General features: G+C 44.4%; 1 protein-coding gene across 1 annotated transcript in view; it reads right to left on the bottom strand.

The window, feature by feature from the left end:
• Positions 1–4,200: 4,200 nt before the first annotated feature.
• tet3 (tet methylcytosine dioxygenase 3) overlaps positions 4,201–20,573 on the bottom strand; it is a 29,926-nt gene continuing 13,553 nt past the window's right edge. Inside the window, exons 3-11 of the mRNA XM_070904077.1 lie at positions 16,161–19,110; positions 12,422–12,512; positions 9,829–9,922; positions 8,646–8,854; positions 7,826–7,976; positions 7,534–7,623; positions 7,034–7,171; positions 6,574–6,928; positions 4,201–6,333 (exon numbers count right to left, since the gene is read on the bottom strand). Coding sequence (XP_070760178.1) covers positions 4,523–6,333; positions 6,574–6,928; positions 7,034–7,171; positions 7,534–7,623; positions 7,826–7,976; positions 8,646–8,854; positions 9,829–9,922; positions 12,422–12,512; positions 16,161–19,062 — 5,841 coding nt within the window. The 5' untranslated portion in view covers positions 19,063–19,110 and the 3' untranslated portion in view covers positions 4,201–4,522. The remainder of the gene's footprint in view (positions 6,334–6,573; positions 6,929–7,033; positions 7,172–7,533; positions 7,624–7,825; positions 7,977–8,645; positions 8,855–9,828; positions 9,923–12,421; positions 12,513–16,160; positions 19,111–20,573) is intronic.

Raw genomic sequence — 20,573 nt, 5'->3', positions numbered from 1 at the left:
TGGCCATGATGTGTGTGTGTCATATAATGAATTATTACAAACAAAACACCTGGTGTTTTCCACAGGGCGTCATGATTATTATGCCGAAGTGCATACTTACTATTATGAGAACTAGAGTAGATAATAATGACAGATACATCTAAACAAGCAGGGAGGCAGTCTCTTACCTGATAGTCTAACACAACTGACAAAGATCGCTGGGCTATTACTCGCTAAAACATCGCCCACTGATTCACCTCAGACTGGCTCAGCAACCACCAGTACGTTCCTAAGCATCCCCCCTCGGATGCGGTAAATGTATCCACTCCACTGATATTAAAGGAACAGTTCCAACATTTTGGGAAAATAAGCTTATTCGCTTTCCTGTTGAGACTTGGATGAGCTCAACACCACTCTCAAGTCTGTATGCTAAATATGACGCAACACACAGCAGCTGGTAAGCTTAGCTTAGCATAAAGACTTGAAACAGGGGAAACAGCTAGCCTGGCTCCGATCAATAATCCATACAAAAACTGACATGTTCTACAGCGTGCCAGACAATTTCTTGGCTGGGAGCAGTGACTTCCTGTCTCTGCTGGTTGCCCGGTTACCTGGAGGGTAACAGTCACATAAGCACCATAAGAACCACAACTTGACATGTTCAGACTTTGAATGGAGTTTTAGAAGTGCTGGAAGGTCAGGGCCAGGCTAGCTGTTCCCAGTCGTTATGCTAAGCTAAGCTAACCGGCTGCTGGCTCCTGCTATGTATTTGCCACACAGGCATGAGAGTGGAATCAATCTTCTCATCTAACTCTCGGCAAGAAAGCAAATATGCGTAATTCCCAAAATGTTGAACTATTCCTTGAAACACCAAAGACATATCAGGTTTATGGCGACCTTTTTAGATTTGTCCTTAGCTTACTGACAGTAGATCACTCTTGTTGAGTACCACATAATTACAATTTTGGAATCTTTCAAACTTTAATTGAAATTTGAATAATTTGTGATGAGAGAGATTCTTTTGGGCTGTTGACACTGGCTGTAAAATGTCAACTAAATTCATTGCTATCAAGCAGACAAGCTTTTCTAAAACTCTAAAAATTCATACTTTTTTTTTTTTTTGAAGAGGTTTTGGTCAGAGAACTGCAACATGGGGGATCCTCCAGTTATTTAAGTGTGGTTTCATGTTACATAATTGGGCTAATGATTTTGTTGTTAGAAAGTGACAGGTCTCTGTCAGTTACATGCTGACAAGGGGTACAGTACGAAAGCAAAACAGCAGTGTTACTAAGCACACATTTACACACAACACATTGGGACCAAGTGTTGTTCACCGTTGTTGAGGGCTGCCAGAGACTTCAAAATACCCCCTTGTCATTCATGGTTTAGTTACTATCCTCACCAGTTAAATAATCTTACCTAAATATTTTAATATTTACATTTTTTTTTTATCTCTCTCTTGAGAAAAAAAAAAACAAAATCAAAAAACAAAAACCTAAGCTTCAAGTTGTCAATAATCGGCTCTTTCTTTTTGTCATTAAAATCAAGATTAAAAGTGCTTTTATAAATCTTTTCTTCTCTATGTACAATTTGTATTAGCTATATAAAAAAAAAAGATGAAAAACAAACAAATAATAACATCAAAGACAATCATTATCATCATCACCACCATGTAGTAATAAATAAGAGTAAAAAAAACAAAAAAAAAACAAAAAAAAAAGCAGGTTAAAATGAGTGTGGAGATCTAGAGCACACAAAGGGACATATGCATGATTCTCTGCCCTCAGTAGCAAGTTGTGATTGGGACCAGTGTCTCTACAGCGTGAGGTAGAGAGCTGGAGACCCTCGGGAGAGGTAACAGGGTCTTTCACAGATGACCAGGGCCTTGACCCAAACAACCACCCAGCAGCCAGGAGTCAGCCTGTATCGAGTTCTGCCAGTTGCTCATTTTCATTTTCGACACATGTTGCGTGTAAACAATGTGTTTACATGGTTGATGGAGAGAAAATCAAAAAGAGTGATTCACGGGGACTCGATCCAGGCTATCAAATAGTCTCTCTCTTTGGCTCTTTTCTTTCACGCACCCATGCATTTGTGTCATTTTCAGACACTCATACACACTCACGCACACACACACACACACACACACACACACAAAGTGAGAGATTCATTGAGTCAATGCATTTGCATTTAGTGCCAACTCCCAGAAGCTACAGTAGTTTTCCAAGGTCTCTCTTCAACTCTCAGTACTATTGTTTTTCTTTGTGAATGGGTTACCAAAAATGCATTGAATGACTGTGCTTTCTCTGCCCTGTACAGTGTACTTTGTTTGAGACAGCACCGCTTTGCCACAAGAAACTGCAAAAACACCTCCGAAGAAACCAGTTCTTGAGCCCAGTGACAGAGCTGCAACCATAGAGCGGGCCACTTTGATTGGCTGGCTCTGTGGCGACAAGGTGCCTGCAGAAGGACACACCTCGCTCTGCTCGAAGATGACAGCACCATGCAGAGGAAGGAGTGGGCCCTTCACAGTAAATCAAGTGTAATAGGAGAGCACCAGAGTGTGTGTAGGAGCACCAAAAGCACTGCAAGACTTCATTCACATTTGTGCCACAATGGGACAAAGATCAGCCTGATTGCCTTGAGCTGCTTTGGCGAGGCCCATCCATGGTCAGCACACAGGGTGTGAGGTCCCCCTCTACTGGCCATGGATGGTTAAAGCAGCAAGGCCAGGGTTAACCGCCTTCTGAATGGATCTCAAGTGCTTGTAGGTTTGTTTGTACACACCACTTTGAAAGGCAGTCAGTACTGCCCTCTAGAGTTTACACTGGGAAGTGCTCGCCCTTACTTGAATGTTATAGGAAGATAAAGTGAGCCACCTGTTCCATCTCTATGTGGTAATTGCAGGTCTGGTTCAAATGGCATTTGCAAATAGTATTACTTATTTTAGCCTCTGTGGAGTACCAGATATGTACAGTTTTCCACATAGGAAAACATGACAAGCATTTGTAAGGTAATTGATTATATTTTTCTTTGCATGACCAATTTCCTGCAACTATGTCTTGAATCAATAAATCCCGTCATTCTGGTACTCCACCTCGTCAAAACAAAAATATTTACTTGCTAATACTAGTTGAGCCATTTGAGTTAGAGCACCTAAGTACAGCATCAAGTGCCATGAAGAGTAGTGGAATGAATATCGATCAGAGCTGGAAGTTGAGCACCAGTCGAAAGCTGGAGGCGTGCAGAAGGGGAGGAGGAGGAGCACATCATCTGATGACAAGAGAAGCAGCAATGTTTTCTTCCAATGTGGTTTACAGGGCTATGGCAGTTATTTTCCTACTTTTTGCTTCGTGACGATTGGTTTTGCTTCTAACTTTAGAGTTCAGTTTTAACCTTGTAGGGGCTCTGCTCCACTATCCTGACACAAAACAAACACACAGCCGCTGAAACCAAGCACTGCTCTTCAGCTGTATTCATGTAATATCAAAGATGCGGCCTCCATTTGGAAGAGTCCTTTTATGTGTTCTACTTGTTACAGTTGCCACATCAAAAGGGTATAATTATTTGCATCAGTGCAAATACAACTGATAATTTAGATATACACTATGCTGCTTTAACATCTGACTTTGATGGATCTGTCGTTCCTTCCGTCTTTCCTTTTCTTTCTCCACCAGTTGTGTCGACAATAATAGAATGTATTCTACTTGTACATATAATGCTGAAGTGCACAGAGGTTCCCAGCTAATGGGAAAAATCTGAAATGATGCAAATACCAAGATAGAGTATATATGCATGTAATTGTAATGTAATTATCCTTTATGGAGGCCTAAACTGGCTTTTTTTAAAATTAGACACATATCTGTACATTGTCAATATAAAGATAGATATCTAAGGTAAGCCTACTGGAAAGGCCTTTTTATATATGTACCCATGATTACTCTAATATTGATTTGCTGTCTTGCCAGGCAGATAAGAGCTCCTCCTCTAAGTACAGCTGGAAGATTGACCAGAACAAAGAAAATCAAACAGAAAATAGGGTACACGTTTTCCAAACATGGAAAAAGCAATTGTCTGAGTCTGACTGACTTAGACTGATTGATTTAAAAAAATATATAACCAAAAACAATCACATCATTAATAATAACATTAATGAAAACAGCAAAAATAAAAAACAAGTCTTCATTATAATAATACCTGTAATAACAACATTGACAGTAACAATAGCAATCATAATAATATTGATAATAATAGCAATAATTAGAATCATTAAAATTCTATAAACAAGAAAAAGCAATGGAGTTCCTCTCCAGGGAAGAGAGAGGAAGAGCACCACAGGCAGTGTGTCTGAAGCCCAAACCACTGCCTGACATGAGGTAAAAAACAATAAAAATGTCCCCTCCTCCAAGTGGACTGCGGAGGGGGCAGGATGGAGAGATGCCAGACTGCGGGACGGCTGAGAGACATTCATCCTGCTCATCGCTCTCTCCAGCCCTCCACTGCACCACTCTGTATCTATCTGTTTGTTTGTGTCTGTCTGACCTCAGACAAAGTGGCTGTAGGGCCCAGTGAGGCGGGTGAAGGCATAGGGAGACACAGTAACCATAGAGGTGGTTTGGAACGTGGGGGCTAACCGCGTCACTGGCCCCTCCCTCTTGTCTTTAATTTGTCCAGGTCCTGGACTGGCACCTGCCACCGTAGCCCCCCACTTGCGTTTCTTCCCGAGGGCCTTGATGTCCTCCTGGGAGAGGCCAAGGAGAGCCGCTTCCTGCTGCCTCTGCAGCGCTCGCTCTGCCAGTAGCTTCATTTTGGCCTCCCACAGAGCCAGGCCGTGCATGGGCTGGTTGAGGTTCTTGTGCTGGTAGAAGACCAGGGAGATGCGGGTGGGGTGGGCGCGATCAGGTTTTTTGAGCGGAGTGGTAGCATGTAGTTCCCGACGGGCACATTCAATCAGGATGGAGCCATGGGCTGGTGCTACCGCTACACCACCAATGTTGGGATCCAGGAAGTTGTGCTCACTGTCAGAAAACACCTCATCTTCGTCCAGTCCACGGCCCTTGGTGCTCTCAACGTCACTCTCGGCTCCGCTGGGGTTCCAGCAGGCCTGATCTGACTGCTGCAGGGCATCGGGGAAGAGGCGGCCCTCAGGGGCAGGGGACAGGGTACTGCCTGCCACTGAACCTCCACAAGACTTCCATGCCTTTTCTTGGAGCCCAAGGGGAGTGGAACACCGACTTTCCCCGGTCTTAGACCAAATCTTGTCAGGGTATGATCCTGCAGGATTGCTGTGCTTCAAACCAGAACTATATGCTGTCGGCCCCATGGCCCAAGGATTCGGCTGAGGACTAGGAGCAGGGCTGGCCCAGTGCCTTGGGGTGCCTGGGCCTGGGGTGCTTGGCTGTGGTGTAACTGAGCCTGAGTGAGAGCTGCCAGGCTGTGGTGTGCCTGGGTGAGGGGTGCTTGGGCGAGGGGAGGCAGGGCATGTGGAGCCTTGATGTATGTTAACTGGGAGTGCTGTGCCAAGGTGCGGGGACCGAGATGGAGAGGGAGGTACCTGGAGTGATGGCGATGGGGCAGGGGAAGCCATTAGGGCATTTGAACCAGGGTAGGAGGTCCACTGCTGGGGGTAAGGAGAGGGCTGCCGCTGCTGGGGATGCTGGTGAAACAGCTGCTTATTCGGATTCAACAATGAGGCTTCAGGGCTTTGTTTAGGGTTCAGATGGCCGTCCCAGTTGGTGGGAACGATACTTCCATTAAGCTTTTGCCCTGGCCAGGCTGCAAGCTGGGGGTTGGTGCTAGGTGTGTTGGCACCAGCCTGGCACAACATTGTGCCTTCATAGACTGGCACATCCATAGGCTCCTGTTTGATGACTGGAGTGCCTCTGTTGGGGGGTTCAGAGGAGACAGAGGAAGGACGGGACTGGTTGTAGTCTGCAGGCTGGGTATAAGCGCTGTGGTTTAGTTGGTTGGCTTGCTCTGGGTGGCTGGGGTAAGACTGGGCCAGTCTGGCCTGAAGGCTCTGAATATCAGGCTTCTTGTCAACCTGGTCCGCCTTACTGCCTGGTTTGGGCAAAGAGCCATTTCGACCCTCGTAGGTCCTCAGCTTAGGGGGGAAAAGTGCATTGGGGGGATAGTTGTAGTAGCCATAGTGCATTGCGGGAAGATTGTGGTGGTAACCGTTTACTGGGTCTGGTGCAGAGGGCTGGCCAGTTGGGGGGAGGCCTCCCCTTGCATAGTAGGCAGGGTGTGGGTACATGTTGTTGAATGGGTCTGCTGTCTGCACAGGGTATCCATCTATTGATCCGTTGAAGGGCTCCTTCTTGATGATGGGCTTCACCTCTTGTTTTATAATTGCTGAATGTTTGAAACAAAGGAAAGGTACATTACAAGCTAAACTTCAGAAGCATTTCAGTTTATAATTGTTTTCTGTGGACCTGTGGACACACTGGTTGCAGGTTAGGGTAAATGCATTTTAGATTACCAGACAAGGCCCCAAATCAAGCAATTTAAAATAATTTGCCTTATGGTTGGTTCAACCTGTTGAACACAATCAAAGTACATAATGAGGGAAACAAACACAACCCAATAACCAACCTTTATTGCCTTGGGGTTGAGGGGAACCGGTGACGCAGACCTCAGCCTTGACCACTGTTTTCTCTGGTGTCTCCCCTGCCTGGTGCATGAGTTTATTTTTCTTCTTCTCCGAGGAAGCCTTCTTGGCCTCCAGTCGGCGCTGTCGGCAGGACTTGGCAGGTTCGGGCAACTTGCGTACCTCACGGCGGAAAGCCTGAAGCACATGGATGGCTCCCGTCTTCATCTTGAGGCGCTGGGCCTCCTCATTGCCAAACTCATCAGTCAGGGAGATCCGGTAAAGAGGCAACACATGGAGCTGCTCATCCTCGGGGATCTCCTTCACTGCACGGTTGTCCTCCTTAGTTAAAGTACATACCTAACAGAGAGAGAGAAAGGGAGAGCAAGTTGATGTTTTGCAGCTTGGCAGTTTACACTTCATCTTGATCACCCCCCAAATTTAATGTATGATGAGTCATCTTACCACTGTGCAACCATTGTAGAGGTTGTGCTGGTCCTTATGAGCATGGGCACAGAAGTCCATGCAAGCAGTAACTCCAGAGAACGGCCGGCCTTCCTTCAAACCCAGCCTACAGTCTGGAGCCTTCAGCTCCGTCTGGCACTGAGGAGGAGGACAGAGATAACTTTATTTCCTTACATTCATCCAAGATAGAAACACACACAGCACGTTTTTTTTGCCTTTCTCAAAGGCAGCACTTCACAGGTGAAATACATTATATTGTGAAAATAGCTTAGAGTTGAGTCAGTCCCTGCCAGTAGATTCTTCGGTTTCTCAGTCTTTGTGCTAAGAAGTAGGAAGTGTTTATGTGTGTTGTATGTATGTATTATGTGACAGCGGTGTACAGTACAACTCATTGTGTGCGTGGAAGGTGACATGTGTAGTTGGAGGCTGCATGAGGTAGTTACTTTGTAAAGGCCTGCACAGAAAATGTACACTGATGGGTATTTGCCTGTACAACAAACCTGGTTACTGTATGCCTGTGGGGCCAGCTTTTTGTACAAAGGAGCCACCTCAGTTGCCAGATGCTGGAAGTTATCCCTGAGTTTTTCCTCCTGACAAGCAAAAAAAAAAAAGAAGACAGATCAGAACACAGAGCTACGAAACAGAAGCGTATCATTACTCACGACTACAATTTATTATTTATTTATACAATTTAAATAAAAAAAGAACCTTAAAAACCAGACTAATTCATTATTAGCATTAATATGTTCCTGTATAATGCTATAAAACAAGTGGCTTTGATGTGATGAATACCTCTTCAGGGTGATCTCCTTGTAGCCTGAACTTGCGTGGCATTTTGCTTCGGGCGTACTTACAGCCATTAAAGTACATACTCCAGGAGCAGCCAAAGGAGAAGGAAGCACCACAAGATTCAGGGTCCTTGCCTTGACACGCACAGGTACGACTGCAGGGGGAGACAGTGAGCACGCTCTCAGCTTCATGTTTAAATGATGTGTACCACATGCACGCTTTACATCATGTGTACACTTTAAGTTAACTTATATAACACTTTTATTTCAACTTACATTGACATATATATAACACAGACACTCAGCCATCAGCCAATAAGCTAATACAGTTTGTAGTATATAACTTATGTAACAACACAGAGGCTGCTAAGAGGGGAATAAGACGTATTTTCTAACCCCAGATGGTGAATAGTGGTTATTTGTAAACCAAGTTAAACAAGGGTGTGTCAACATCCATTCATGGCTAATTGTAGGAGTGGGAGGTATGACATGGGCAATGGGCACACATCAACGTGACAAAGATGCATAACTGTGTTATTATTTGTCTTTAATTTAACTTTATGCCTCTGGAGTACTTTTCCATGTCACAGATGCCCTTGTGGGCACAGACTAGGTCATGGACCCCCACCTGATGAGGTTTGGTCCATTAAACCAGCCACATTCTTTTATTGCTTCAAAAATAGCTCCTCCGCCATAAACAAAACACAGGACATACAGGTGCAGTGAAGGTCCAGCAACATGATGCTGATATACAGAGAACCCGCCTGCTCTCTGCACATTCACAAACTTGTATGATAGAAAACCAGTACCCATCAGCTACTCACTCATCATTGAGGCCACAACGTCGACTGGTGGGGTTGCCAAATTTGGTGAGGGTGCCACTGAGCTCTTGGTACAGCTTGTCAGCCAGGGCCCTCGGGACACCTTCCCAGGCCATAATGAGGATGATGATGACAGCGTTGGCACAGTGGTGGCCCGCACGCTGACGCACCAGACACAGCAGCTTCTCTGTCTCGCTGCTACGACGGATCACCTGACAGGAAACAGAGCTTATCATTATTTTAGCTTTTGCTCAGACGGGGGGGGGGGGTTAGATAAAAACACCCGGGCTCTTTACCAGCAACACCATCATTTATGCTCGCTAAGTTCCTCTTCTCTGACTTTAGTAATAAACATTTGTGCTTACAAAGCAGTCACCTTTAGATGTCCAGCACACACAAATGCTTTTGAAATACTGAACAAGACACAATGAGAATCAGGTGATGGTTACAATGCATTTTGGAAGGATATTGGATACCTGCGCTGAAATCTGGCCTGCTTTGGTGACCAAATGCCAATCATGATTCTGCTTATGATGTTATAGGTTCAAGGCATTTTGCTTCACATGAGCTCAATATCTGATGCCTCACAACTGTTTGTCTTCTACCAGAAAAGATCAATGTCTTTTGATATGTGCGTGCCTGCTCTCTTTCACTTTTATTATCTCTACAGTCCCTCTCTCTCTGTCTCCGACACACACACACACACTCCACACCGACCACACTCACCCTCACCCTCCCTCAGCAGTATGGCTGTTTTGAATCCGTAAAGTCATTAGCAGGAGGTGTCAGGGGTGACACAGGAGGGGAGGCTGGGCAGTTGTTACAGTGAGACCTCATACTGATTTACTCACTGTGGGTGATAAACTTGGCTAGGTGTCTCCCCAGGACCCCTCATTATATACACTGCATAAATCTGTTGATGATTGGCTGTCATTGTTGTCAGGTGGTTGTCAGCACCTCTCACAGTCTTTTCCTCTCTCTCACTTGAACAGAATGGGCCATTCTTTTAAAAGGTAAACTCAATAAAAGGAAGGAGGGAATAAAACGGAAAAAGAAAAGACCTTGAAAATACCAAGTTTCCCAAGGATACTTCTTCATATCCCACTGCAGTCATCTTGAAAGTTATGTATTGTAAGGCTCCTTCAAAACTTCAACCACGTGGCAGATGGGATGTGACGCTACTTACCCACTTAGCAATAGGGCATCCCCGTGAGCTCTTTCCCTCTTTGCCTGTGTACAGCACCTTCTCAATCCGGATGGCATCCCCTTTTTCTCCATACCTGCACAGGAGGAGAAAGAATTTAAGTTATACCTTTTGTCATATCTCACAGGTGCTTCATCCTATCATTCCAATTTTTTCACGACTTTGTCAATCAGTATGTTCCTAATGACTTCATATCATTGTTCTCTGTTTCTGTTTTAATTCGTGCTTTTTAAAAATAGAGTTCATGTTTGCCATGAGTCCTAATTTAAAGTATCACACACTAGCATTGGGGGGCACTCTGTCAGCCTTTTTGAAGGAGACGGACACAGATTTCCTCATGTGCTCTGTCGACGACCCTCAATATGTTTTGAGAAGATACAAGTGAACATTTGCTATGATGGTTGTTTCTTACAGTGGTTTATTCTTGGGGTCCTAGTATGTTAAATATGTTGGTAGGATGAGTGTCTTATGCTCAACATAAAAACACAGGAAAAGTTTACTGACTGACAAACTGATAGCTCAGATTAAACATTGTAAAAACTATGGGCAACACATGGCCAATCAACAACAGACCAACAGCACCTCAGCAGCCGCTAACTGCGGACTTGGAGTATCAGAGCTGTAATAGGAGACACAATCCTCAGAAGCTAATCAATGATTTCTTTTTGTCATAACTGACCTCATCGAGAGTGTTTCTAATGCTTTATGCCAACTATTGCTTTTGCCTGTGTTGCTCTGAATCTGTTTAATAGCAGTATATGTCAACTAAGACAGGCCAAGAGTGTTCACGAGGCCCTGCAGAGATTCACACAAGCGCGGCAGAGTAAACCAGAACCCACTAGCCTCTCCATAATGCCAGCCACAGGGTCCTCTCTCGGAGATATTTCTGTGCTGGTGTTTGTGTCCACATGTGCGTGCATGAGCTTATTTTCCGTACACACATTTCTATCTGTTCTGTTTGTGTCTGTGAACACCTTCTTGAGCAAATAAAGTTTCGGGGGTGATTTCATAGTTGTCCTAATGGTGCATGTGTGTGTATTCCTGCAGGTCAGTTGGTGGAGTGGGGAGGTGTATAGGAGGAGGGGGGGTCAGAGGTTGTGTTGGGGTGGGGATAGGTCATCAGAACCTGTCAGATGTCTGCTCACAGCACATATCAAGTCTCCCGCCTGCTTGATACCTGCCATTGTAAAAACTTCAGCCCTGAGCAGATTTGGCGTGACAGTGAGCACAAGGGGCTGCTTCTGAATAGGAATCACCCTGAGGTGGCTGAGAGAGCAGGGGGGAAGTAGGCTCTATCACCACAGGGGTGGCCGGCTGGGGTCAGGGGTGGGTTAAAGGTCAGCTAGGGACATTGGAGTCTTAACGTCCTACGTCATCTCTCAAACAACAAAAACTGGTCTCTGGCCTAACATCCCCCCCTCACTCATCCTGTGCTCTCCAGGGACTAATGACTCATTGGTCCTATTGAAACCCAGCCTCTCAGTGAATAACAGACAATGTGTGCCTCAGTACAATGTTCAGTACGACTCATATGAAGCATGACGCAATGAGCATCCGGTTAAAATAGGTTACTACACCGGGTACAAGGTGTTTTTGCATTCTGGTATTACAAATAACAGACAACACAAGACATGTGTTAACCAAGCTATGAAAGATATGGCAACTCTTCATTCATCCTTAAAATCAGCTGATCACCTTTGATCAGAATTATGTTTAGCAAGATAGCTCGACAATAATTTAATTATAGAGGCTGTAGCTGCACTTTGGTTATTAATATTTACCAGCTGGGGATCTTTCTGGTGTTCCTTCCTAAATTGAACAAATGCTAATCCTGTGAAGATCCAACTGCTAAACTCAGTCTGTCTTTTTATTACCAAGTCTGCTGATGCATTGCAGACAAAGTAACCGCAGCTTATTGGATTGGTTTGGAGAGGCTGTCCATTTAGTGCTGTGTATGTGACGTGGATTAGATTGGAGTTCTGATGGCTAATGCTAAATGTCATCTGTTGCCTCATTTATAAAAACACAGATTTTACCTTCAATTTAACTGTGAGATTATTTGTTAAATTTGAGGTTTCAGCTAACAAATTCAGCTTTGTATGTACATTATTTGCATGTAAGAATTGTTCAGTCTTAATTAACATTAGAGGACAACTACGTAATATAAATAATTGAATCTGATATTAGTGCAAATAAAATGCTCCATTTCTATCATACTTTCTTCTTAAATCTTACTTTCTCTCTTCTTTCCTCCCTTCCCTCTGTCTACCTCTCTCTTTATCTTTCCCTGTCTCTCTCCCTCTGATTTGATTTATATCCTTCTTCCGCCCGAATTCCTCTCATTCTCAGCTATCATCTGCTGCTACTCCTGTGCTTCTTGCTCTGCCTCTGATATGCTGATGATGCTGATACTTCCTGTTCCTCCTACTGGATTCTGGGTCACGGATTCCCTAAGGACAAAATATGAGGGGGAGGGAAGGTGGGGAGAGAGGAGGAGGGATCGGCAGAGAAAGCAACTGCATGTAGGAGGAAGAGAAAAAGAGAAGAGAATAGAGGAGAAGAGGGAAAGGCTCACCTCGTCTCCATCAGGTTTCTTATGGAGGCTACAGTAGGTCCAGATCCCAGGTGATTGTAGTAGGGCCCTTCATCTTTCTCCAGGATTTGTTCTAGAAAAAGACACAGTTGAGGGTGAGGAAACAGCACATAACTGGTCCTGAAAAGGCCCTAAGACAAATTCCACACTTAAATGTACAGAATTACAGATCACAACTGGAGAAGATAATGTATTTATTCTCTTACTCATGTTGCATTGCACACTATAACCACTGCATGATGGTCACTTGATTAAATCTAAATATAGATATTATTTAGTCTGGTTGTTCTATTATTATGAGCAAGTATGAGTAAGTATTAATACTACACTGTATTACTAACACTCAAAAATTTGACTCGTTTTGTTGCTTGATTTAAACAAAACATTGAAATTGAGCAGCAGGGACTGTGGTCACGGCCATTGTCATGTACTGTGTTTGGCGGATATTTCTTCTAAAATCTGATCTCAATTTGTAGAACGACGACACAACAAAGAGATTCTGTGAAACTATGCTTCTTCAGTAAATATTTTATTCTACTAAACCTGCACAGACACCATTTTCGTATTTGTGATGTCAATACTAGCATTGAGTCCTGCTTGAAGCTAAAGAGTGTTCACCTCATCGAACTAAGCAAATGTCTCACTCAAGTTGAAAATATTTACCAGTGCAAGTCCCTTGACTTAAGTTAAGAGTTAAGAGGTTTCTTTGCATATAATCACATCTCAGCTTTTGTAGAGTTATGTAAAAAGTCAAAGGTGTGTGTTTTGATGTATTTTTGGACAACCTCATAGACATCCTCTTTTTGGCTGAAGAGAAACCATCTATGGGAAGCGTGAGAATGTGCAACTGATTGCAACATCCAGTTCAGACAAACACACATGAACACACACTGTGTGACTGTAGGGTGTGGTGCGTTGTGTGGAGACACTTTGTAAAGCAGAAGCTTTTTGAGGTAGTGATGAATGACTCAGATTGTGTGAGTGTTATGAGGGAGTAAGGGTGTGTCTGTGTGAGTGCTCTGTACATCTGTGTTTACGTTGTGTGTGTGTGTGTGTGTGTGTGAGTGCATTTGATCTTTGTCCTCCCACACGCTGTGGTTGTAAATCACGTCCTATGACTTCAGCTTTTGTATGTGATATGTGTGCAGCTACATTAAATGTTTTGGTGGCCTAGCTCTCTAACAGCTTGCTATGTGTTTTAAAACAGGAAACTAATACTGCTCTTCCTTCTGTCCACAACACTTTTTTATCATAGCGTAGCTCACACATGTTCTAAATGCTCTACCAGCTGATGATTTAAAATGTGGACATACACTTTCAGAGGTTCAGAGGCAATATGAGGTCACATTCCCCTGTTGGTGCAGAGAGGCACCAGGGCGTGGCTCAGGGCAGGAAGTGGAGGAGTCATACTAAATTCTTGCGTGGAAATTGGTTGTGTGTGTGTGTGTGTGTGTGTCCACATCATGGCTGTATACTGTATCTTTGTGAGACGGAAGCAGACTCATTCCAGCTGTGTTATGCTACAGGAGTTGACAGGGCAGTGTGTAACCAAGCTTTACTACAAAGACTTGTTGTCAGCCAGTGTCCATTTTGTCAATGGAAATATTGACGTTAAGTATTTGTTGACGACCTTTGATTTCATGACTACAGTGTGTATATATATATATATATATAAATATATTAGCTGCTGCTGGCAGCTGGCCTCTCGAATGATGAGTGCCTCATCTTCACCAGCGGCCTGTCAGGTGGGAAGAAAGAGGAGAGACGACCTGTGGACACATTTCTCTTATATTCAAACCGAAAGAAAGACTGAGGGTATCGTTCCCAATGAGGATTCAAGATGGGCGGAAAAAACACCTGAAGACACACCATCCCGCCGTGTCTGCAAAGGTACATATCAATTATATATGTTAATTGATTTGATAACATGTGTACATTTTAATCAACTTTTAATTACTTAATTAGCTTTTGTATATATTTTTTACTTTTATTTTTCACTTCAGTATTGTAAATGTGTATATATTTTTTTTTTATTTCTTATTTTTTACATCTCTCATTTCTAAATTTATGCTCCTTTCTACTCTTGAATGGGAGCACTGGTACTGTATAATTTCCCCCCGGGGACCAAAAAAATATTTCTGATCCTGATTCTGATTTTAGGACTACATTTAATCTTCTATAAGATCATTTATGATTTCTTACGACTCATAAACAGACACTAACTGATTTGGCAAACATTTAACACAATTCGGTAATAACTTTTAGCTCCATGTAAAGTGACTGCTGATTTATTAAATCAGAGTTCCACTAAGTGAAACGTGATGCTGAATTTAGCAGAAATAACATATAAAATATATAAAAAGTCTGCTTTGTCAGGTAATAAAGATTATCAGTGTCTGATAACGAATAATGATGCACTGCCATTTCATATCATAAAACTGTCTGAATTATGACTCATTATGACAAAACTGAGTTCCACTGACACATAAATCTTGAGACCAAAACTAAATTTAAAATTTTGTCTGTTGGTCTTTACTCTAAGTAACAGCTTACAGCTAGCAAGCAGCTGCTCTCCCCCTGCTGTGCACCCTCTACAATGTTTAGGGAGAGCAAGGGTCTATCTATCAGGCCTTAACCCTTTGTAGCCCTAAAGTTAACACCCAGTAACTGCAAGAAAATGGTGGTCATTTCTTGATAGCTTCTCTGAGAAAATCTTTCATCAGTTATTGCACCAAGTTAATGGACTGTTACCCACAGTAGCAACACCAGTAATATTCAGATTTACTGAGTCATTAATTAATTCCTTAATGGACAGACAGGTAGGGTATTTTTAAATAATAAAGACTCAACCTTTTACAATATGATAATGTGGGTGTATTGCAGGGTAAATCCAATTTAACTAACTTTATCTACCTGTTAAGGCCAACAAAACTGTTTATAAGTAAAAGTATGTATGTATGTTCGTATTTATTTGAAATATGTAGGATATCGTATTAAAATGCCCATAGGTTTTTACTGTAGGACCACCTACTCTGTTGTAAACAAATAACCTGAGCAGGGTACTACCACACTATGAGACTGAACTCCTTTCTCTCTAACAAAGGCTCTGTTCTGCTTGCCTGCCAGACCCAAACCCACACAAAAGGCTCCTTCTGCCACCACTGCTATTGTTCCTGCCCGCTGCCTTTAGTGCCTCACACTGTCGCAGTCTGGATGGTCGCAGCCACACACCCTGGCAACACACACATTCTTAAACACACTCGACAAGCATCCAGACAGAGACGCTGAAGCAGAGAGGAACTGAAAAACCTAATAGTGGACCTTTGTAGCTCAATAACTGCAGTACAGCACTAATGGTGACAGAATTACGGGTTCATTAATGTTTAACTCAATAGGTAGAGCAACACATGAACATTTCCAGATTCAGAAAATGTTTTCCGAAAGAGTCTTCCCTGCACAACATGCACGCTCCCTTGCTGCTATAAGGCACTTTAGAAAAGAAGCCTTTACTGTCTAACGCAGGTCAGATTTACTGTACTTACAGACTTATTTAAATGTATCTCTACTCAGAGATAAATGCGTAATGTTTGGATTGGTGTGATATTTGTGAGGACATTATTCAATACTTGTCTGAAAAGTCCAAATGCAATATGTTGATGGACATCAACCTCACCCTCCTGCATACACACAAGCATAGACAGACACCAACACACTGACTTACCCACACAGGTGCAGGTGGGGAACTCTGCCTGTAGATCCTTGGAAGGAGTATCTAGTAAGGTCTTGGTGGGGCTATCCAGGTAGCGCAGAGGAGACTCTAGGAAGCCTCTGAGAGATGGAGAAGAAGGTAGACTGTCCTTTGTGGGCGTGTCCTCTTCAGAATAGCATGTGGTGGAAAGTACTGCTATATCACCCGAGGCTTCGATCTTCATGCGTTTAGGCAGAGGAGAACATGGCATGCTGAACATGGCATTCTCTAACACACTGGGCTGCTGCTGCTTGTCCAGAGTGGCCTCCTGATGCAGAGGGACATGGAAGGGCCCCTCGTGCAGCTCCTCCTTAGGGCTTTCTGAGGATGCCTGGTTCAAGTTTACTTCACTTTGGGTCCCTAACTCATCCTTGTTGACTTCCATCTCCTGATCGTTTGGATGAGGTGTGGAGCTGGCTTGAGTGGTGAGAATTAACGGAGCCGACTGAGATTTGGATGATGATGTGGGACTGAGGTCCTGAGGGCTGGTCTGGGACCGATTCCACTGCCGAGGGGCTGTAGCAGTCTCCTCTATGGGCTGACTGGCAGGTGCGTCTGGGGAGTCCCCAAATTCAGCCTCAAACTGGCGGATCAGTTCTTCGTATTTCGGGTCTATGTTGATGAGACTCTGTAATTGTGAGGTGCTGGATGGAGATGTGGAGGTCAGAGGTGTGGTGGTGCTGGTGTTATTGGAGACCAGGCTGCCCGCTCCCTCTGACTTAGCATGGGCTACAGGGGCCGGTGGGGGCAGAGGGCCCATGTGGGCTGGAGTGTTTTCTGACAAAGCAGAAACAGTGGAAGAGGGGGTCATTGAGGAGTTGGAAATGGATACCTGAGATTGGGCTGGGGCAGGGAGGCCTGCAGCAGCAGCCTGAGTGAAATTACTATGGAAGGGAAGAGAGGGGAGAGAACCTGGTTTCAGGCTGGTCAGGGCCGGGGCTCTGTCCATCATGAGGACTGGTGGTTTTTTTATGGTGATCTGATTCTGAGGCAGGAAGGTTGGCAAGGAGGCTTTCTGCTTGGTTTTCTTGATGATTATCTGTTTCGGTTTGACCAGGGGAGGGACTGTAAGCATCCCACTCATAGCTTTTATGACGGGAGATCCTTGGTTGCTTTTTTTCTTCTTGGGTTCCTTGGGTTCCTGTTTGATGGCAAGATGTGGCAAACTGTCTGCCTCCATCTGTGGCCACCATTTTTTCAAGTTTTGGCAAGCCATAGGTGCACGAGGGCCTGGTGCTCCAAATCCAGAGGAGTGGTTAGAGAAGAGGTTCCTCTTGTAGTGAAGGTGCTGTTGCAGAGCTGCCTGAGTGGAGTGGCTGATGGCTGCTTGGCCAGGAGACAGGGGAGTGCCAGGGTAGTGCTGACCCTGCTGCTGACAATTAGCCATGCCGTAATGTCCCATGGAGGCAGTATGATGGTAGTGCTCACCAGAGTCTGGCTCTTGCTTTATCCTGGCCAATGCTGCGTTGTCCTGGGCCTGGATACCTCCATTCTGACTCAATCTGAGCTGCTGTGTGACTGGTAGCTTGAAAGGAGCATTGCTGAACTTGCCACTGGTGTCACCAAGCAGCTGTTTGAGCTCTGACATGGGGTCAGAGTTACTGTGAGGTGCAGCGGCGTAGTGAGACTGGGGCTCAGACTTCATACACATCCATGGGTCCCTCTGTTCAGAGCCTCTGCCTGAGCCCTGCTGCCACTGCTGGGGATTAGGGCTGAAGCCTGGATGTTTTCCCTGACCTGGGAAGGGAGAGGTAGAGGATGAGAGAGGGGTGGCATGGGGTGGCTGGCCCTGGGATTGGGGCCTGTGGTGCTCACAGGACACTGGGCCCTGCTGGCTGGTGTGTAGTCCTGGAGGGACGGATTGAGAGCGTGAGGAAGATAAGTGGGTGCTGGGAGAGGACGCAATCAAGCTAGTGCCATTGGGGGGCTGAGATGGGAGGTTCTGGGTATGTTGGTGATGATGGAGGTTACTGTGGTAGGGGGCTTGACCTGCAGAGCTGGCAGCTTGCGGACCAGTACTAGACAACTGGGTAAGGGCTTCTATGGCGATGGCTGTCTGAAGACTGATGTTCTTTTCCTTGGCTATGGAGAGCACCTGTGGAGAGCAAGGAATTGGGGGTTTGGAGCAGGGCACTTGGTCTGGATGAGGGCCTTGAGTTCCCTGTTGCTGATGGGGGTATGAAGTAGACAGACGGTGGCCACCATTCACCTGGGGGTAGGGCTGAGGGTGATGCTGCAAATGGGGTTGCTGTAGGTGAGGCTGTATGTGTGGGGGAGCATCTGCCATCTTACAGGCACCTTGATCCTCACTGGTTGCCAACTTAATCTTCTTCTCCAGCCACTCAAGGTAGTCTGGACAGTCAGGCCCATCACAGTTGCAGTTAGGGGGCTTGTGTCCATGTTTGGCTTGGCTCAGTGCTGTCTGTAGGGTGTTCAGGTCTTCTGGAAGTTGGCAGCTACCTTCAGGAGCCCCTGTAGAGAGTCTGGCCTGAGCCCCCTCAGCACCCATCTCCTGGGTGAACTTCTCATATAGCTGGGCTGTGTTAGGCTGCACGAGGCAGGAAGAGGAAGAAGAAGGAGGCAAGGAGCCAGCTATAGCAGAAAATGCCACCAGATTATGGGCATCTTCCATGTCTGCGTGGTGGACAGGTTCACCAGGGGTTGTACCACTGTTGCTGTTCCAACATGGTTGCTGTTGTTGGGTGTCACTGACCTTGCCATGTCCTGACACCCACTGCCTGGGAGACACGCTTCCTGCCCTCTGCTGCTCTGTTTCCATAGATGTCTCATCATCATTAGGGTAGCGATTCACCCCATTGGCCAATTCCAGGCTCAGCGCGCCTTCCTGGAGGCGGTCATGTGACCCAATTTCCATCTGGCCTCCGCTTCTGGGGCCATCCACTGAAGTGACTTCGCGAACAGTCTGAAAGAAAAACATGGAGTGAGGTTAGTGAGGTCACAATAAACCAATGACTCCAGGAATGATATGCAAAACAACATTATACATTTAGGTACATTAGTCATGATTTTGAATAATCACCCTGTGACTTCGTCTGTATTCCAAGAATAATTTGACTGAATAACAATCATCAAAATAATATCAGACTCCATTCCCTTCTTTCCAGCTCTTATCCAGGGTTTCCCTCCAACCTCTCACATATACAGAACATACAGTGCTGCAGGGTCAGGTCAGTAGGGCTAAGGAAAACTGAATAAACTATTGCTTCAGTGGAGTGATTTCACAACAGGCAAGTGTTTTGTCAGGCAAGTCACAGGTCATGTGACATAGTTTCACTGTTGTTTATAAATGGACACTGCTCCAGACCAGTTGGGCTATGCAAAGCAGGCAGTTGGAGTTAAAACATGTCACACATGGCGTTAGGAGGCTGTGTGTGGTAGGGGGCATTAAATACAAACTGAGGGGGGAAGAGAAAGTACAATACACAAAATGACTGTGAGATCGAAAAAGTCCACTGTTTATTTTCATAATCTATTAAAACCTACAGAACTAGTTCTTAAGTAAAGAAGAAGTATCAACAGAGTAAAACTAAGCATTTTACTCAGTTGATATCTTATTTCAAGACCAAAATTACTAAGTGATATTTTAGAAATGTTCCATAGAAACAGAAATATACTGCAACTGATTACAACATGTGAATGCTTATAATACAGTGTTAATTGCTTTCATCAGCAAAACTTGATATTGATTAATTTATTATGGTCTTTGCCAAGTCTGGTGGAGAGTTTAACTTTGAAAAGAGGTCTTCTACTGAAATATGTTTTCCAATTGTTAATAATGGACTTATTGTGTGTTCACTTGAGTGTTGAAAAATGATTTCAGCACCAAACTGCAGCTACATTAAGTGTTGGAAAGTGTGCAGTGCAACTCTCATTCACTGGAGGGATTATCACAAACCCAAGAAATTTCCATCCAAAAGACGACCTTAAATGGCAAACCTGAAATGGCCTGGACATCTGAAGACCAGTGTGTCATGCTAAGATAATCTTTAATGCACAACATCTAAGATACAAAGCCAACTGAACAAAGATCATACTGCCATGCTTGGTAAAAGTACAGTCAAAATGTGAGGCAGAGAGAACTTCTGACCAAGAGCTAGAAATACTAAAATTCTTTTGAGTGAAGGAAAGTCTTGTTTGAACATTAATCGGTGTGAACATTACAGATGTTCAGTCAGAACTCTCACATTGAGGGTTTAGCCAACAGTACACATTGAAGTTTGGCAGTGTGGCTCTGCTCATTTGAGTCTCTCAAACAATCTGAGCAATCCCCCAACAGAGCCTCAGATACACGACATTTGAACACAAACACACATTCAAAGAACTATTCAAAATGTACTTGCAATTAAATGCTAATAAAGGAAGGGT

Source organism: Enoplosus armatus, chromosome 4 (genome assembly GCF_043641665.1).
Source record: "Enoplosus armatus isolate fEnoArm2 chromosome 4, fEnoArm2.hap1, whole genome shotgun sequence".
Taxonomy (NCBI): domain Eukaryota; kingdom Metazoa; phylum Chordata; class Actinopteri; order Centrarchiformes; family Enoplosidae; genus Enoplosus; species Enoplosus armatus.
The sequence above is the reverse complement of the archived record's forward strand: the minus strand, read 5'-3'. Positions and strand labels throughout refer to the sequence as shown.